Source organism: Pseudophryne corroboree, chromosome 9 (genome assembly GCF_028390025.1).
Source record: "Pseudophryne corroboree isolate aPseCor3 chromosome 9, aPseCor3.hap2, whole genome shotgun sequence".
In the NCBI taxonomy this organism is placed as follows: Eukaryota; Metazoa; Chordata; class Amphibia; order Anura; family Myobatrachidae; genus Pseudophryne; species Pseudophryne corroboree.
The window spans coordinates 9,300,161-9,319,674 of NC_086452.1; the positions used below are offsets into that span (position 1 = coordinate 9,300,161).

At 52.0% G+C, this 19,514-nt stretch overlaps 1 protein-coding gene across 2 annotated transcripts in view; it reads left to right on the plus strand.

The window, feature by feature from the left end:
* DDAH1 (dimethylarginine dimethylaminohydrolase 1) overlaps positions 1 to 19,514 on the plus strand; it is a 172,792-nt gene that overhangs the window by 15,092 nt on the left and 138,186 nt on the right. Inside the window, exon 1 of one of the 2 annotated variants that reach the window (XM_063938938.1) lies at positions 10,829 to 11,300. The exons of the other annotated variant lie outside the window; for it this stretch is intronic. Within the exon in view, the coding sequence (XP_063795008.1) occupies positions 10,995 to 11,300 (306 nt within the window). The 5' untranslated portion in view covers positions 10,829 to 10,994. Of the gene's footprint in view, positions 1 to 10,828; positions 11,301 to 19,514 lie in introns of those variants that run through there. 2 annotated transcript variants of the gene reach the window in all.

Here is a 19,514-nt window from a genome sequence, read left to right on the forward strand (position 1 = left end):
GGACTTTCGGAGTTGGAGGAAGTGAGGAATGAAACCGATTCAAGATCAGCGGTTTCAACAGGGAAACATGGAATGTCCTGGGTATTTTTAAGAAGGGAGGCAACTGGAGTCTGTAAGCAACAGGATTGATGACTTGTTCAATCTTGAAAGGACCGATATAGCGAGGTGCAAACTTCATACTGGGAACTCTTAACCTCAAATTCTTCGTGGATAACCATACCCGATCACCCACCTTGAGAGCAGGAACTGCTCGACGCTTCTTATCCGCAAACTTCTTGTACCTGAACGATGCCTTGAGCAGAGCTGATCGTACGCTCTTCCAGATATTGGCAAACTGATGCAAGGTGATATCCACTGCGGGAACAGAAGTTGCTGGAAGCGGTTGGAACTCAGGGACTTTAGGGTGGAATCCAAAGTTAGTGAAGAATGGTGTTGAAGCAGATGAAGAATGATACTGGTTGTTATGACAGAACTCGGCCCAGGGAAGTAATTGAACCCAGTCATCTTGAGAGGAGGACACATAGATGCGGAGGAAGGCCTCCAAGTCCTGATTCACCCTCTCGGTTTGACCATTGGTCTGAGGATGGTAAGCCGTGGAAAACTTTAGCTTGACTTGGAGGACTTGACATAAACTTCGCCAGAATTTGGCTGTGAATTGAACTCCTCGATCTGAGATAATTTCTTCAGGAAGACCGTGGAGTCGGAAGATCTCTTGTATGAATACTTGAGCCAACTTGGAAGCTGACGGAAGACCGGTGAGAGGAATGAAGTGTGCCATCTTGGTGAACCGGTCAACTACCACCCAGATGGTATTGAACTTGTTGCACATGGGTAAGTCTGTAATGAAATCCATCGACAAGTGGGTCCATGGTCGACGGGGAACGGATAGTGGAACCAGTTGCCCCGCAGGCGACTGGCGGGATACTTTATGTTGGGCACACTTTGGGCAAGATGCAATAAACTCCAAGACGTCCTTTTTCAGAGTTGGCCACCAATAGGACCTAGAGATAAACTCCAGGGTTTTTTGGATACCTGTATGTCCGGCAAAACGGGAAGCATGGGCCCAATGCATGAGCTTCTTCCTTAGCATCGGCTTCACAAAACTTTTCCCTGATGGGGGCGTAGAGTCCATCCCTACCGTGGAGAATGCCAACGGATTTATAATAGGATGCTTGTCTGAAGACTCTGACTCATTTTCTTGCTCCCATGAGCGGGAAAGGGCATCGGCCTTGCATTTCTGAGAGCCCGGACAGAACTGGAGTTTAAAGTCGAACCTGGAAAAGAAAAGTGCCCATCTGGCCTGACGAGGGTTGAGACATTGTGCGCCCTTCAGGTATAAAAGGTTCTTGTGGTCTGTAAGTATGGTGATTGAATGAGAAGCTCCCTCCAACAGATACCGCCACTCTTCTAGAGCGAGCTTGATGGCTAGCAACTCCTGGTCGCCAATGGCATAGTTGCGCTCAGCTGGGGAGAACTTCCGGGAGAAGAAACTGCAAGGGTGTAAATGGCCATCTTTAGCCCTCTGAGATAACACCGCTCCTACTCCAACGGAGGAGGCATCCACCTCTAAGATGAAAGGAGAGTCGATGTCAGGCTGTTTCAGAACAGGCGCAGAGATGAACCTTTGTTTTAAAAGATGAAATGCTTGCATGGCTTCTTCAGACCACTTGGACGGGTTAGCACCCTTCTTAGTGAAAGCAGTAATAGGCGCCACAATGGTGGAAAAGTCTCGTATAAACTTTCGGTAATAGTTGGCGAACCCTAAGAACCTCTGGACCCCTTTGAGGGTTAAGGGTACCGGCCAATTTTGGATTGCTTGTAGTTTCTCAGGATCCATCTCTAGTCCGGAACCGGACACAATGTACCCTAGAAACGGAGTGGACTTGACTTCAAAGACGCATTTTTCTAATTTGCAATAGAGATGATTGACACGGAGACGGGACAGAACCTCTTTAACCCAAAAACGATGTTCCTCTAAATCGTTGGCAAAAATGAGGATATCGTCTAGATAGACCACGACATGACGGTATAGAATGTCTCTGAAGATCTCATTGACAAAATGCTGGAAGACAGCTGGAGCATTGCTCAATCCGAAGGGCATGACGAGGTACTCATAATGTCCGTCACGGGTGTTAAAGGCGGTCTTCCACTCGTCACCCTCACGGATCCGGATGAGATTGTATGCACCTCGCAAGTCCAGCTTTGTAAAGATGGTAGCTCCGCTAACTCTGTCAAAGAGCTCAGTAATCAGGGGTAAAGGATAACGGTTCTTGATGGTAATGTCGTTCAAACCTCTGTAGTCGATGCACGGCCGCAGACCACCATCTTTCTTTTTTACAAAAAAGAAGCCTGCGCCGGCTGGAGAAGAAGAAGGTCGAATGAACCCCTTTGCTAGGTTCTCTTTAATATATTCCTCCATAGAATGCGTCTCAGGCAGAGACAACGGATAAGTTCGGCCTCGAGGTGGAACCTTCCCTGGAACGAGATCAATCGGACAGTCCCATTCTCTATGAGGAGGAAGGATATCAGCAGAAGCTTTACTGAACACATCCGTGAAATCTTGATATGGAGGAGGTGGAACATCAGACGACCTGGGGGAGGAAGAACAGACAGGCAATACTTTAAACAAACATGTCTCAGCACAGGAGGAACCCCATGCCAGGATTTGCTTAGTCGTCCAATCAATTGTAGGATTGTGAAGACGGAGCCATGGAAGGCCCAGGACCACAGGATGTGTGGCTCTTGGAATCACTAAAAAAGAAATAAGTTCGGAATGAAGAACTCCCACTCTCAGACGAACTGGTAGAGTCCTTAAAGAAATAACTGCATCAAAAATTTTGCTGCCATCCACGGCAGTTAAAGAAATGGACGAAGGAAGTCTCTCGGTGGGTAGGGACCACCGTTTAACATAGGCTTCGGTAATAAAGTTCCCAGCTGCTCCGGAATCAAGGAGGGCAATGACGTTCCGGTAACGTTGAGCAACTTGAAGCGAGACTGGGAGATTACAATCTTGAGGAGATGGAGAGGAGATCATTACTCCTAGCCGGCCCTCTCCTTGGCGAGCTAGGATTTGGAGTTTCCCGGACGTTTGGAACAGGCGTTAATGGTGTGAGACGGAGCTGCACAATAGAGACAGAGAAACTCGGAGAGACGTCTTCGGCGCTCAGCAGGAGTTAAACGGGAACGGCCAAGTTGCATGGGCTCATCTTTAGATGGTGACAGTTGACGAGGAGGAGGAGCAGAAGATTTTGGAGCAGATGATCTTCCACGCTCAGTTGCTCTCTCTCTGAAACGTAAATCAACTTTCGTGCAGAGGGAGATTAGCTCATCTAACTTAGAAGGTAAGTCTCTGGTAGCTAACTCATCTTTAATACGCTCAGATAAGCCATGCCAGAATGCAGCATACAGGGCCTCGTCGTTCCATGCCAGTTCGGATGCCAGGATCTGGAACTGTATCAGATATTGTCCTACAGTACGTGACCCCTGGCGTAAACGGAGAATCTCGGATGAAGCTGAGGTTACCCGGCCTGGCTCGTCGAAGATGCGCCTGAATGTTGACACGAAGGCAGTGTAGGAAGATAGCAGGGTGTCGGACCTCTCCCATAACGGTGATGCCCAATCAAGGGCTGAGCCACTGAGAAGAGAAATAATGTAGGCAATTTTTGTACGGTCACTGGGAAAATTGCCAGGTTGTAGCTCAAACTGAATCTCACACTGGTTGAGAAATCCCCTGCAGAATCTTAGAGATCCGTCAAATTTTGCTGGCGTTGGAAGATGAAGACGTGGAGCAGAAATGGGTAAGGTGGGTGGGGTTATAGCTGGAGTCACTGTGGTTGACGCACCAGACACGCCTGATCCACGGAGAGTTGTCTGAATCCCATCCAGCCGAGTAGAGAGATCCTGGAGACAGCGGATGATGTGGCCCTGTGCAGCCTCCTGATGTTCTAGTCGGGCTGCCAGTTCTTGCATCGGCCTGGCCGCTTGATCCTGGTCTCCGGCTGGATTCATTAGGTCAGTGCTTACTGTCACAACTGAGGGCCTGAGCTGACGGGAGGCAGCCTCAGTTGTAGGGGCTGAGATGTACCGGAACCTGGGAGGTTGTATCAGACCCCTGGACATGTAAGTAACATGAATAATAACTGCCCGAAGGCGTGACCACGACAACTTGGATAAAAGTCAATGATGTTTATTATGACAACTCCGCAACACAGCAGCAGTAAAAGAAAACGTAAAAGTCAGCAAAGAATAAATACAGTTCCTGGGTACTACAGGATGGCAGGAGCCACAGGGCACTGGTAGTGTGAGATAGTTCTTATGATCTTCTAGATGGAAAGTCCTTACCAGGCCCGACTGTAGCAATGGAGATAACCCAGGATTGTGCCAGCTGGTGTTCCAGGAAAAGCTGGGTTGCTGAAGATAAAACAGCTGCTGTGGATACTGGCTGGAACCAGACTGTTGTTAGCACGGAGTGGATACTGGCTGGAACCAGTTAAATAATAAATGAACTTGGGAGCGATGAAATATGAACTGAAATGTAGAACTTGAGAGCGGAGAAATAATAATACCGGTGGAGAGTGGTAAAGTGTAGAAAGGACACCGGCCCTTTAAGGGAAGCTGTACTCTGCTGGAAGCTGAGCTGGGAGCAGGTAATGTTGTAGCTGGAAACAGATGAATCCACAATGGATTGGAGAGTCAGGCTACACCGCAGGTGGAATGCTGGTGCGGGTCTCTATGGTGGAAGTCTTGAGACAGGAGCTGGAACCTGGAAGACAATCACAGGAGAGAGACAAACAGGAACTAGGTTTGACAACCAAAGCACTGACGCCTTCCTTGCTCAGGCACAGTGTATTTATACCTGCAGCAAGGAAGGGATTGGCTAGGCAATTATGCAGATTAACAATACTGACAACAGATTGGAGGAAATGATCAGCTGACAGAATCCAAGATGGCTGCGCCCATGCAGACACTTGGAGGGAAGTTTGGTTTGTAATCCATGTGGTAATGAAAACAGTAATGGCGGCGCTGGCCACTGGAGACAGGAGACGCCAGGCTGACAAGTGCACATCCAACCACGCGGACACAGCGGAGGCCGCGGCTGACGTAATCGCCACTCTGACACTCTGCATGCAGAAGCTCAGGGACGGCGGCGGAGGCCGCGGGAGACGCCATGCCAGATGTAATATGGCGCTTACTGTGACAGCGTCCCAGAGTGACAGGAGAGGATACAGGAATGTACACATCAGGATAACAGATGGAATCCGGTCCTGGAGCGCTGAGCCAGCCTTAGGAGGCATCTGATGGGTAAGAAATGGCGTCCAGATACCCGGATCGTGACATCGGGTTGTTTATTGTTGGAAGCCATCTTTTCAGAGGCTCCTACGGTTATCATACTGTTAACTGGGTCAGATCACGAGTTGTACGGTGTGATTGGTGTGGCTGGTATGAGTCTTACCCGGGATTCAAGATCCTTCCTTATTATGTACGCTCGTCCGGGCACAGTATCTTAACTGAGGCTTGGAGGAGGGTCATAGGGGGAGGAGCCAGTGCACACCAGCTAGTCTAAAGCTTTTACTTTTTGTGCCCAGTCTCCTGCGGAGCCGCTATTCCCCATGGTCCTTACGGAGTTCCCAGCATCCACTACGGACTATGAGAAATAGAATTATCGGTAAGTAAATTCTTATTTTTTTATTATTTAATGCCCTGGGATACCTACAGTATATGAACAAGTGGACGAGCTCTGCACGGGTAGGTGAGTATGAATCCCCCTCCCCTTCCCTTCCCTCCCCTCCCCCATGCAGTCAATTCTCCTGGACAAGAGGACTGAGTGACACCAGGGACAAGGTGAGTATATGTGAGTGGGTATTGACGTTATACTTTGTACGGTGTGTGTGTGTGTGTCTTGTGGTTACTTTAATATTTCTTTTACAGGGGGACTATAGGTATCAGTGGGCCCTTAATGTCCTGCATGCTGGCACTTGTGGTTCTTCACGTACCAGCATGCAGGGGAGGCTTGCTGGAACCTGTAGTCCTACTGTAAAAAAATAAAAACAGTATTTTTCAAACTCAGATGCTATCATCTCAGCAACAACTGCCCTGGGGTGCTGGGGATAGCCCCAGGCTTCAGCCTAGCCCTGGTGATCCTCAGGAGGGGGAACCCCTTTATTGGCGAGGTCCCCACTTCCTGAGGAATCCAAAGGCTGTGGTGACTAGTTGAGGGGGATGAATGCTTTGGACGAGGGACCCTGTTAAGTGTGTCCTGAAAATACGCGGGACCCCTGTGCATTCCGCCGGCTCCCGTCCCTATATACCTGGCAGGAGGTCCCTGTGCTCCTTGCCCTTCATTGCTGCTTGTAAGGGGGAAAATCAGTTGGAAGATTGGTTTTACTGACGTTAAGTGCCGACATACCCAGGGTCCTAGATACTTTTCCTATAGGAGTCCATTTATCGACACGATTTTAGCGCCCAGGATTCCTTTGCAGAATACGATCATATTGGGTGAATGTCTCACCCGTCACAGGCAGGGACAGGGGTTCCAGAAAGGATCCCATCCCTGCGATGTGCTGAGTGCGGTGCCGGGGCTTCTGCGCCTACGCGGTCAGCCTGACTGCCATGCACAGTGGCCATTTCCGGAGGAGGGATCCTGGGGCACCCTGCCGGAACTACATCCTCGATCTGTAGCCCATAGTCTATAACGGGCTAATGCTATCTGAAGATTGCAGCAGCATTAGTCGGGGAAGACATATAAGAATAAATAAAAAAGCGAAAAATATAATATTACATTGCGCTTACGATACGAAGAACACATAAAGCGTGTGCCAAATCCCCACAGTGACACGCAGCACACAGTAAGGGTTACCCTGGATGTCCCAGATAAAATCACTGGCTCAGGATAACCCAGTCCCCACCAGGCTACACCACTGCCAGTTCTTCAGTCACGGAGAGTCCACAACATAAGAGTCAGCACTCAACGCGTTTCTGCCTGGGTGGTTCTTCCTCAGAAGCTCCGTATTGTAAGTGCAATGTACTATTATTCTTATGTGTCTTCCCTGGCTAGTGCTGATGGAGGGGGCATGAGGGATGGTAGGCTGATGTCAGACATTCCCAGGCGGAGAGGAGGAACGCGTCTCGCTATAATCAGCTGATCACAAGGAAAGCTACTTACTCCTCCGTACCTACTTACTCCTTCCTCTCTCTATAGATAGATAGATAGATATGTATATAGATATATATATATATATAAAAAGTACCCACTTACTACTCCATACATATATGTGTGTGTGTGTGTATATATATATATATATATATATATATATATATATATATATATATATATATATATATATATATATATAAAAATAATATTTAGCTTAGCACTGTGTATTATATGTTCAGCATTGGGCACTGTGTATTATATGTTCAGCATTGGGCACTGTGTATTATATATTCAGCATTGGGCACTGTGTATTATATGTTCAGCATTGGGCACTGTGTATTATATATTCAGCATTGGGCACTGTGTATTATATATTCAGCATTGGGCACTGTGTATTATATATTCAGCATTGGGCACTGTGTATTATATGTTCAGCATTGGGCACTGTGTATTATATATTCAGCATTGGGCACTGTGTATTATATATTCAGCATTGGGCACTGTGTATTATATATTCAGCATTGGGCACTGTGTATTATATATTCTGCAGGGGTAGTGTGTTTATATATTCAGCGGAAGCAGTGTGTATTATATATTCAGCGGGGGCACTGTGTATTATGTTTTCTGCGGGGGCACTGTGTATTATGTTTTCTGCGGGGGCACTGTGTATTATATATTCACTGTGTATTATATATTCTGCGGGGGCACTGTGTGTTATATATTCTGCGGGGGCACTGTGTGTTATATATATTCTGCGGGGGCACTGTGTATTATATATTCAGCGGGGGTAGTGTGTTTATATATTCAGCGGGGGCACTGTGTATTATATATTCAGCGGGGCACTGTGTGTTATATAATCTGCGGGGGCACTGTGTATTATATATTCTGCGGGGGTACTGTGTATTATTCATTCATTACTGAGTAATGATTTAAACAGAATTCACTATTTCCCTGGCACTAGGAGGGCCTGGTACCCTTGGGTGCAGGGTCACCCAGTGATGTTGACACACCAGGTAGGTCACACAGAACTCTATAGCACCTCTCACTACCTTTTATACAGTGTGATTTGCGGAGGGTTTTCCTGCGTTTCTTAAATTGCGGATTCATAAGATTTTTCTATTGTTGACATTCAAAAAAATTGTGTCCAAGACATCCATTGCCCAGTGTTGGGATCAGATAAATGTTGTGTTTGCTGCAGCAGGTTACATTGGCTTGCACAGGGAAACATCGGGGTGTAGAGTGGATCTTGATCCAGAGACACCAACAGGCCGCTAAAGCTTTAGGCTGTTCCAGGATGCATTGGGGCCTCCTCTGTAACCCCGCCTCCAGGCACTGTGAGCTCGGTTTCAGTTGGTGCTGCAGCAGGTCACATGACAGGGAGGCTGCACTGGACAGCCCTGAAAAGGCTTTTTATGACAGAGATTTTCTTCAGCGCTGTATGTCAGGGTGACACTTCATCGCGGCGTCGCATACTCCCGGGGCCTGTTCCCGAGTACTTGCGGCGGAGACGTCCTGGCTGTAGGCACACAGTCGCAGATGCTCTCCTGTGGGGATGTATGCGGGAACACTGGGGGATGATACTGGGGGATGTGGGAACACTGGGGGGTGTTACTGGTGGGTGTGGGAACACTGGGGGGTGTTACTGGTGGATGTGGGAGCACTGGGGGATGATACTGGTGGATGCGGGAGCACTGGGGGATGATACTGGGGGATGCGGGAACACTGGGGGATGATACTGGGGGACGTGGGAGCACTGGGGGATGATACTGGGGGACGTGGGAGCACTGGGGGATGATACTGGGGGACGTGGGGGCACTGGGGGATGATACTGGGGGATGTGGGGGCACTGGGGGATGATGCTGGGGGATGTGGGAACACTGGGGGGTGTTACTGGTGGGTGTGGGAGCACTGGGGGGTGTTACTGGTGGATGCGGGAACACTGGGGGATGATACTGGGGGATGCGGGGGCACTGGGGGATGATACTGGGGGATGTGGGAACACTGGGGGGTGTTACTGGTGGGTGTGGGAGCACTGGGGGGTGTTACTGGTGGATGCGGGAACACTGGGGGATGATACTGGGGGATGTGGGGGCACTGGGGGATGCGGGAGCACTAGGAGATGATACTGGGGGATGTGGGAACACTGGGGGGTGTTACTGGTGGGTGTGGGAGCACTGGGGGGTGTTACTGGTGGATGCGGGAACACTGGGGGATGATACTGGGGGATGCGGGGGCACTGGGGGATGATACTGGGGGATGTGGGAACACTGGGGGATGATACTGGTGGATGTGGGAGCACTGGGGGATGATACTGGTGGATGTGGGGGCACTGGGGGATGATACTGGTGGATGTGGGGGCACTGGGGGATGATACTGGTGGATGTGGGAGCACTGGGGGATGATACTGGTGGATGTAGGAGCACTGGGGGCTGATACTGGGGGATGCGGGAGCACTGGGGGCTGATACTGGTGGATGTGGGGGAGCACTGGGGGATGATACTGGGGGATGTGGGAGCACTGGGGGATGATACTGGTGGATGTGGGGGAGCACTGGGGGATGATACTGGGGGATGTTGGGGCACTGGGGGATGATACTGGTGGATGTGGGGGCACTGGGGGATGATACTGGTGGATGTTGGGGCACTGGGGGATGATACTGGTGGATGTGGGAGCACTGGGGGATGATACTGGTGGATGCGGGAACACTGGGGGATGATACTGGTGGATGTGGGGGCACTGGGGGATGATACTGGTGGATGTGGGAGCACTGGGGGATGATACTGGGGGATGTGGGAGCACTGGGGGATGATACTGGTGGATGTGGGAGCACTGGGGGATGATACTGGTGGATGTGGGAGCACTGGGGGATGATACTGGTGGATGTGGGAGCACTGGGGGATGATACTGGGGGATGTGGGGGCACTGGGGGATGATACTGGTGGATGTGGGAACACTGGGGGATGATACTGGTGGATGCGGGGGCACTGGGGGATGATACTGGTGGATGTGGGGGCACTGGGGGATGATACTGGGGGATGCGGGAGCACTGGGGGATGATACTGGTGGATGTGGGAGCACTGGGGGATGATACTGGGGGATGCGGGGGCACTGGGGGATGATACTGGTGGATGTGGGAGCACTGGGGGATGATACTGGGGGATGCGGGAGCACTGGGGGATGATACTGGTGGATGCGGGGGCACTGGGGGATGATACTGGTGGATGTGGGAGCACTGGGGGATGATACTGGGGGATGTGGGAGCACTGGGGGATGATACTGGGGGATGTGGGAGCACTGGGGGATGATACTGGTGGATGTGGGGGCACTGGGGGATGATACTGGTGGATGCGGGAGCACTGGGGGATGATACTGGTGGATGTGGGGGCACTGGGGGATGATACTGGGGGATGTGGGAGCACTGGGGGATGATACTGGTGGATGCGGGAGCACTGGGGGATGATACTGGGGGATGTGGGAGCACTGGGGGGGGATGTGGGAACACTGGGGGATGATACTGGTGGATGTGGGGGCACTGGGGGATGATACTGGGAGCACTGGGGATGATACTGGGAGCACTGGGGATGATACTGGGAGCTGTACACCTGACTCAGCACCAGGCTGTGTAGGAGCCAATCAGCTGCCAGTGATAAGTGACCAATTGCACCGAGCATTACATCCCTCTGACAGCCAGCGCTCTGCATCTATCTCCCCGGACTGTGCACCCTCCTCTCCCCGGACTGTGCACCCTCCTCTCCCCGGACTGTGCATCTATCTCCCCGGGCCGTGCACCCTCCTCTCCCCGGGCCGCGCTTCCAGCTCTCCCGGCTGCGGCTGCAGCATCATGTCGGCGGTGCCGGGCCCCTCCAGCAGCCTGGGGCGGTGCACACACGCCATCGTCCGCTCCATCCCCGACTCCTTCGGCCAGCAGGCTCTCCGCACGCAGGAGGCCGGGGAGGTGGACACTGCCCGGGCCAGGCGGGAGCTGGAGCTCTACACCCGGGTGCTGCGGGACAAGCTGGGGCTGCAGCTCATAGAGCTAGAGGCGGACAGCACTATCCCAGACGCCGCCTTTGTGGAGGACATCGCGGTGGTGCTGGATGACACGGCTCTGGTGACCCGACCGGGTGCTCCCAGCAGGAGGAAAGAGGTAACTAATGCCCCCCAGTGCCGGTGACTGCCCTTACCCCCTCACTGCCCCTGGTACTGCCTGCCCTTATTACATCCAGTACTGCTGCTGCCTGCCCCTGGTACTGCCTGCCCTTATTACATCCAGTACTGCTGCTGCCTGCCCCTGGTACTGCCCTTACCCCCTCACTGCCCCTGGTACTGCCTGCCCTTATTACATCCAGTACTGCTGCTGCCTGCCCCTGGTACTGCCTGCCCTTATTACATCCAGTACTGCTGCTGCCTGCCCCTGGTACTGCCCTTACCCCATCACTGCCCCTGGTACTGCCCTTACCACCTCACTGCCCCTGGTACTGCCCTTAACCCCTCACTGCCCCTGGTACTGCCTGCCCTTTCCCCCTCCCGGCTCCTGGTACTGCCTGCCCTTACCCCCTCACTGCCCCTGGTACTGCCCTTACCCCCTCACTGCCCCTGGTACTGCCCTTACCCCCTCACTGCCCCTGGTACTGCCTTCCCTTTCCCCCTCCCGGCTCCTGGTATTGTCTGCCCTTATTACATCCAGTACTGCTGCTGCCTGCCCCTGGTACTGCCTGCCCTTACCCCCTCACTGCCCCTAGTACTGCCTGCCCTTTCCCCCTCCCAGCTCCTGGTACTGCCTGCCCTTACCCCCTCCCGGCCTCTGGTACTGCCTGCCCTTATTACATCCAGTACTGCTGCTGCCTGCCCCTGGTACTGCCTGCCCTTATTACATCCAGTACTGCTGCTGCCTGCCCCTGGTACTGCCCTTACCCCCTCACTGCCCCTGGTACTGCCTGCCCTTATTACATCCAGTACTGCTGCTGCCTGCCCCTGGTACTGCCTGCCCTTATTACATCCAGTACTGCTGCTGCCTGCCCCTGGTACTGCCCTTACCCCCTCACTGCCCCTGGTACTGCCCTTACCCCCTCACTGCCCCTGGTACTGCCCTTACCCCCTCACTGCCCCTGGTACTGCCTGCCCTTTCCCCCTCCCGGCTCCTGGTACTGCCTGCCCTTACCCCCTCACTGCCCCTGGTACTGCCCTTACCCCCTCACTGCCCCTGGTACTGCCCTTACCCCCTCACTGCCCCTGGTACTGCCTGCCCTTTCCCCCTCCCGGCTCCTGGTACTGTCTGCCCTTATTACATCCAGTACTGCTGCTGCCTGCCCCTGGTACTGCCTGCCCTTACCCCCTCACTGCCCCTAGTACTGCCTGCCCTTTCCCCCTCCCAGCTCCTGGTACTGCCTGCCCTTACCCCCTCCCGGCCTCTGGTACTGCCTGCCCTTATTACATCCAGTACTGCTGCTGCCTGCCCCTGGCACTGCCTGCCCTTACCCCCTCCCGACCCCTGATACTACCTGCCCTTATTACATCCAGTACTGCTGCTGCCTGCCCCTGGTACTACCTGCCCTTACCGCCTCCCTGCCCCTGGTAATGCCTGCCCTTTCCCCTTCCTGCCCCTGGTACTGCCTGCCCTTACCCCCTCCCTGGTACTGCCTGCCCTTACCCCCTCAATGCCCCTGGTACTGCCTGCCCTTTCCCCTCCCTGCCCCTGGTACTGCCTGCCCTTACCCATTCCTTGCCCTTGGTACTGCCTGCCCTTACACCCTCCCTGCCCCTGGTACTACCTGCCCTTATTACATCCAGTACTGCCGCTGCCTGCTCCTGGAATTATCTGCCCTTACACCCTCCCTGGTACTGCCTGCCCTTACCCCCTCCCTGCCCCTGGTACTGTCTGGCTTTACCCCCTCCCTGCTACTGCCAGCTCTTAGCCCCTCCCTACCCGTGGTACTGCCTGCCTTTATTACATCCAGTACTGCTGCTGTTTGCCCCTGGAACTAACTGCCCTTACCCCCTCACTGCCCCTGGTACTGCCTGCCATTTCCCCCTCCCTGCCCCTGGTACTGCCTGCCCTTACCCCCCTCCCTGCCCCTGGTATTGCCTGCCCCCAGTACTGTCTGCCCTATCCCCTCCCTTCCCCTGATACGGCCTGCCCTTACCCCCTCCCTGCCCTTACCCCCTCCCTCCCCTGGTACTGACTTCCCCCGGTACTGTCTGCCCTATCCCCTTACCCCGTCCCTGCCCCCAGTACTGTCTCCCCTTACCCAGCACTGCTCTCAGTATTGCCTGCCCATGCCTCCAGCACTGCCCCAACTGCCGCCTATCCTTTCTCCCTCCCTGCCCCCAGCACTGCCCCAAATGCCAACTGCCCTATACAACCCCAGCACTGCACCTGCAGTATCGGCTGACAATTCAAGTGTGATTTGCCGTGGTATCAGCGTCAGTCGCCCTGTGCACAAGGTGTGGCTGCCTACCGAATGCCAGTGTGCTAGGCGAAGCTGCTGATTATTCCTGTCCCTTCATGTCATTTCCTAGGACGTGGATGAGGGGCCTCTGTCATTTATTACTTATCATTGTCTGCATGGCAGGATTATTGTTACGCCTGTGATTTGATGATTTATAAGACATTTGAGTTGTGTGTGGAACACGTCTGAACATAGTGACAGGAGAATATTACCCTTATGCTCTAACACGCTACATAGGACACGTCTGTACATAGTGACAGTGATACATGGTCAGTGACAGGAGAATATTACCCTTATGCTCTAACACGCTACATAGGACACGTCTGTACATAGTGACAGTGATACATGGTCAGTGACAGGTGAATATTACCCTTATGCTCTAACACGCTACATAGGACACGTCTGTACATAGTGACAGTGATACATGGTCAGTGACAGGAGAATATTACCCTTATGCTCTAACACGCTACATAGAACACGTCTGTACATAGTGACAGTGATACATGGTCAGTGACAGGAGAATATTACCCTTATGCTCTAACACGCTACATAGGACACGTCTGTACATAGTGACAGTGATACATGGTCAGTGACAGCAGAATATTACCCTTATGCTCTAACATGCTACATAGGACACATATGTACATAGTGACAGTGATACATGGTCAGTGACAGGAGAATATTACCCTTATGCTCTAACACGCTACAAAGGACTCGTCTGAACATAGTGACAGGAGAATATTACCCTTATGCTCTAACACGCTACATAGAACACGTCTGTACATAGTGACAGTGATACATGGTCAGTGACAGGAGAATATTACCCTTATGCTCTAACACGCTACATAGGACACGTCTGTACATAGTGACAGTGATACATGGTCAGTGACAGGAGAATTTCTCTGACGTCCTAGTGGATGCTGGGAACTCCGTAAGGACCATGGGGAATAGCGGCTCCGCAGGAGACTGGGCACAAAAGTAAAAGCTTTAGAACTACCTGGTGTGCACTGGTTCCTCCCCCTATGACCCTCCTCCAAGCCTCAGTTAGATTTTTGTGCCCGGCCGAGAAGGGTGCACACTAGGGGCTCTCCTGAGCTTCTTAGTGAAAGTTTAGTTTTAGGTTTTTTATTTTCAGCGAGACCTGCTGGCAACAGGCTCACTGCATCGAGGGACTAAGGGGAGAAGAAGCGAACTCACCTGCGTGCAGAGTGGATTGGGCTTCTTAGGCTACTGGACACCATTAGCTCCAGAGGGACCGAACACAGGCCCAGCCTCGGAGCTCGGTCCCAGAGCCGCGCCGCCGGCCCCCTTACAGAGCCAGAAGACAGAAGAGGTCCGGAAAAATCGGCGGCAGAAGACATCAGTCTTCAACAAGGTAGCGCACAGCACTGCAGCTGTGCGCCATTGTTACTCAGGCACACTTCACACTTCGGTCACTGAGGGTGCAGGGCGCTAGGGGGGGGCGCCCTGAGCAGCAATGTAAACACCTTGGCTGGCATAAATACACCACATATAACCCCCAGGGCTATATGGATGTATTTTAACCCCTGTCAGAATTCACCAAAAAAGCGGGAGAAAAGGCCGCCGAGAAGGGGGCGGAGCCTATCTCCTCAGCACACGGGCGCCATTTTCCATCACAGCTCCGCTGGAAGGACGTCTCCCTGACTCTCCCCTGCAGTCCTGCACTACAGAAAAGGGTAAAAAAGAGAGGGGGGCACTAATTTGGCGCAGTTTTTGATAATAACAGCAGCTATAAAGGAAAAGCACATTTTATAGTGGTATTCCTGTCTATATATATATATATATAGCGCTCTGGTGTGTGCTGGCATACTCTCCCTCTGTCTCCCCAAAGGGCTAGTGGGGTCCTGTCCTCTATCAGAGCATTCCCTGTGTGTGTGCGGTGTGTCGGTACGATTGTGTCGACATGTTTGAGGAGGAAAATGAGATGGAGGCGGAGCAATTGCCTATTATACAGTTGTCACCCCCTTGGGAGTCGACACCTGAGTGGATGAGCTTATGGAAGGAATTGCGTGACAGTGTCAGCTCTTTACGACAGACAGTTGACGACATGAGACAGCCGGCTACTCAGCTTGTGCCTGTCCAGGGGTCTCAAACGCCATCAGGGGCTTTAAAACGCCCGTTACCTCAATTGGCAGACACAGACACGGATACTGACTCCAGTGTCGATGATGAGGAGACAAACGTGACTTCCACTAGGGCCACACGTTACATGATTGAAGCAATGAAAAATGTATTGCATATCTCTGATAATACAAGTACCACTAAAAAGGGTATTATGTTTGGTGAGAAAAAACTGCCTGTAGTTTTTCCTGTATCCGAGGAATTAAATGAAGTGTGTGATGAGGCGTGGGTTTCCCCCGATAAAAAACTGATAATTCCTAAAAGGTTATTGGCATCGTACCCTTTCCCGCCAGAGGATAGGGCACGTTGGGAAACACCCCCTAGGGTGGATAAAGCGCTCACACGCTTGTCTAAACAGGTAGCACTACCCTCTCCTGATACGGCCGCCCTTAAGGAACCTGCCGATAGAAAGCTGGAGAATATCCTAAAATGTATATACTCTCACACGGGTGTTATACTGCGACCAGCAATCGCCTCAGCCTGGATGTGCAGTGCGGGCCTGGCGTGGTCGGATTCCCTGACTGAAAATATTGATACCCTAGATAGGGACAGTATATTACTGACTATAGAGCATTTGAAGGATGCATTTCTATATATGCGTGATGCACAGAGGGATATTTGCCGACTGGCATCAAGAGTTAGCGCGCTGTCCATTTCTGCAAGAAGAGGTTTATGGACGCGGCAGTGGTCAGGTGATGCGGATTCTAAAAGGCACATGGAAGTATTGCCTTATAAGGGGGAGGAGTTATTTGGGGTAGGTCTATCAGACCTGGTAGCCACGGCAACTGCTGGAAAATCCACATTTTTACCCCAGGTAGCTTCTCAACCTAAGAAGACGCCGTATTATCAGGCGCAGTCCTTTCGGCCCCATAAGGGCAAGCGGGCAAAAGGCGCCTCATTTCTGCCCCGTGGCAGAGGGAGAGGAAAAAGGCTGCAACAAACAGCCAGTTCCCAGGAACAAAAGCCCTCTCCCGCCTCCGCAAAGTCCTCAGCATGACGCTGGGGCTTTACAAGCGGACTCAGGCACGGTGGGGGCCCGTCTCAAGAAGTTCAGTGCGCAGTGGGCCCACTCGCAAGTGGACCCCTGGATCCTTCAGGTGGTATCTCAGGGGTACAAATTGGAATTCGAGACGTCTCCCCCTCGCCGTTTTCTAAAGTCTGCTTTACCGACGTCTCCCTCAGACAGGGAGGCAGTATTGGAAGCCATTCACAAGCTATATTCCCAGCAGGTGATAATCAAGGTACCCCTCCTACAACAGGGAAAGGGGTACTATTCCACACTATTTGTGGTACCGAAGCCGGACGGCTCGGTGAGACCAATTTTAAACCTAAAATCCTTGAACACTTACATACAAAGGTTCAAATTCAAGATGGAGTCACTCAGAGCAGTGATTGCAAACCTGGAAGAAGGGGACTATAGGTGTCTCTGGACATCAAAGATGCTTACCTACATGTCCCAATTTACCCTTCTCACCAAGGGTACCTCAGGTTTGTGGTACAGAACTGTCACTATCAGTTTCAAACGCTGCCGTTTGGATTGTCCACGGCACCCCGGGTCTTTACCAAGGTGATGGCCGAAATGATGATACTCCTTCGAAAGAAGGGAGTTTTAGTTATCCCTTACTTGGACGATCTCCTGATAAGGGCAAGATCCAGGGAACAGTTGGAAGTCGGAGTAGCACTATCTCAGATAGTGCTGCGCCAGCACGGTTGGATTCTCAATATTCCAAAATCGCAGCTGATCCCGACGACACGACTTCTATTTCTAGGGATGATCCTGGACACAGTCCAGAAAAAGGTGTTTCTCCCGGAGGAGAAAGCCAGGGAGTTATCCGAACTAGTCAGAAATCTCCTAAAACCAGGCCAAGTCTCAGTGCATCAATGCACAAGGGTCCTGGGAAAGATGGTGGCTTCTTACGAAGCAATCCCATTCGGCAGATTCCACGCAAGAACCTTCCAGTGGGATCTGCTAGACTAATGGTCCGGGTCGCATCTTCAGATGCATCAGCGGATAATCTTGTCACCAAGGACAAGGATGTCTCTCCTGTGGTGGTTGCAGAGTGCTCATCTTCTAGAGGGCCGCAGATTCGGCATTCAGGACTGGGTCCTGGTGACCACGGATGCCAGCCTGAGAGGCTGGGGAGCAGTCACACAGGGAAAAAATTTCCAGGGCTTGTGGTCAAGCCTGGAGACATCACTTCACATAAATATCCTGGAGCTAAGGGCCATCTACAATGCTCTAAGCCTAGCAAGACCTCTGCTTCAAGGTCAGCCGGTGCTGATTCAGTCAGACAACATCACGGCAGTCGCCCACGTAAACAGACAGGGCGGCACAAGAAGCAGGAGGGCAATGACAGAAGTTGCAAGGATTCTTCGCTGGGCGGAAAATCATGTGATAGCACTGTCAGCAGTGTTCATTCCGGGAGTGGCCAACTGGGAAGCAGACTTCCTCAGCAGACACGACCTCCACCCGGGGGAGTGGGGACTTCACCCAGAAGTCTTCCACATGATTGTGAACCGTTGGGAAAAACCAAAGGTGGACATGATGGCGTCCCGCCTCAACAAAAAACTAGACAGGTATTGCGCCAGGTCAAGGGACCCTCAGGCAATAGCTGTGGACGCTCTGGTAACACCGTGGGTGTACCAGTCAGTGTATGTGTTCCCTCCTCTGCCTCTCATACCCAAGGTACTGAGAATCATAAGAAGGAGAGGAGTAAGGACTATACTCGTGGCTCCGGATTGGCCAAGAAGGACTTGGTACCCGGAACTTCAAGAGATGCTCACAGAGGACCCGTGGCCTCTACCTCTAAGAAAGGACCTGCTCCAGCAGGGACCCTGTCTGTTCCAAGACTTACCGCGGCTGCGTTTGACGGCATGGCGGTTGAACGCCGGATCCTGAAGGAAAAAGGCATTCCGGATGAAGTCATCCCTACCCTGATCAAAGCCAGGAAGGATGTAACCGTACAGCATTATCACCGTATTTGGCGTAAATATGTTGCGTGGTGCGAGGCCAGGAAGGCCCCTACAGAGGAATTTCAACTGGGTCGTTTCCTGCATTTCCTGCAAACAGGACTGTCTATGGGCCTAAAATTAGGGTCCATTAAGGTTCAAATTTCGGCCCTGTCGATTTTCTTCCAGAAAGAACTGGCTTCAGTTCCTGAAGTTCAGACGTTTGTCAAGGGGGTGCTGCATATACAGCCTCCTTTTGTGCCTCCAGTGGCACCTTGGGATCTCAATGTAGTTTTGGGGTTCCTAAAATCACATTGGTTTGAACCACTCTCCACTGTGGACTTAAAATATCTCACATGGAAAGTGGTAATGCTGTTAGCCCTGGCTTCAGCCAGGCGTGTCTCAGAATTGGCGGCTTTATCCTATAAAAGCCCTTACCTAATTTTTCATACGGACAGGGCAGAATTGAGGACTCGTCCTCAATTTCTCCCTAAGGTGATTTCAGCGTTTCACTTGAACCAGCCTATTGTGGTACCTGCGGCTACTAGGGACTTGGAGGACTCCAAGTTGCTGGACGTAGTCAGGGCCCTGAAAATATATGTTTCCAGGACGGCTGGAGTCAGAAAATCTGACTCGCTGTTTATCCTGTATGCACCCAACAAGCTGGGTGCTCCTGCTTCTAAGCAGACTATTGCTCGTTGGATTTGTAGCACAATTCAGCTTGCACATTCTGTGGCAGGCCTGCCACAGCCAAAATCTGTAAAAGCCCATTCCACAAGGAAGGTGGGCTCATCTTGGGCGGCTGCCCGAGGGGTCTCGGC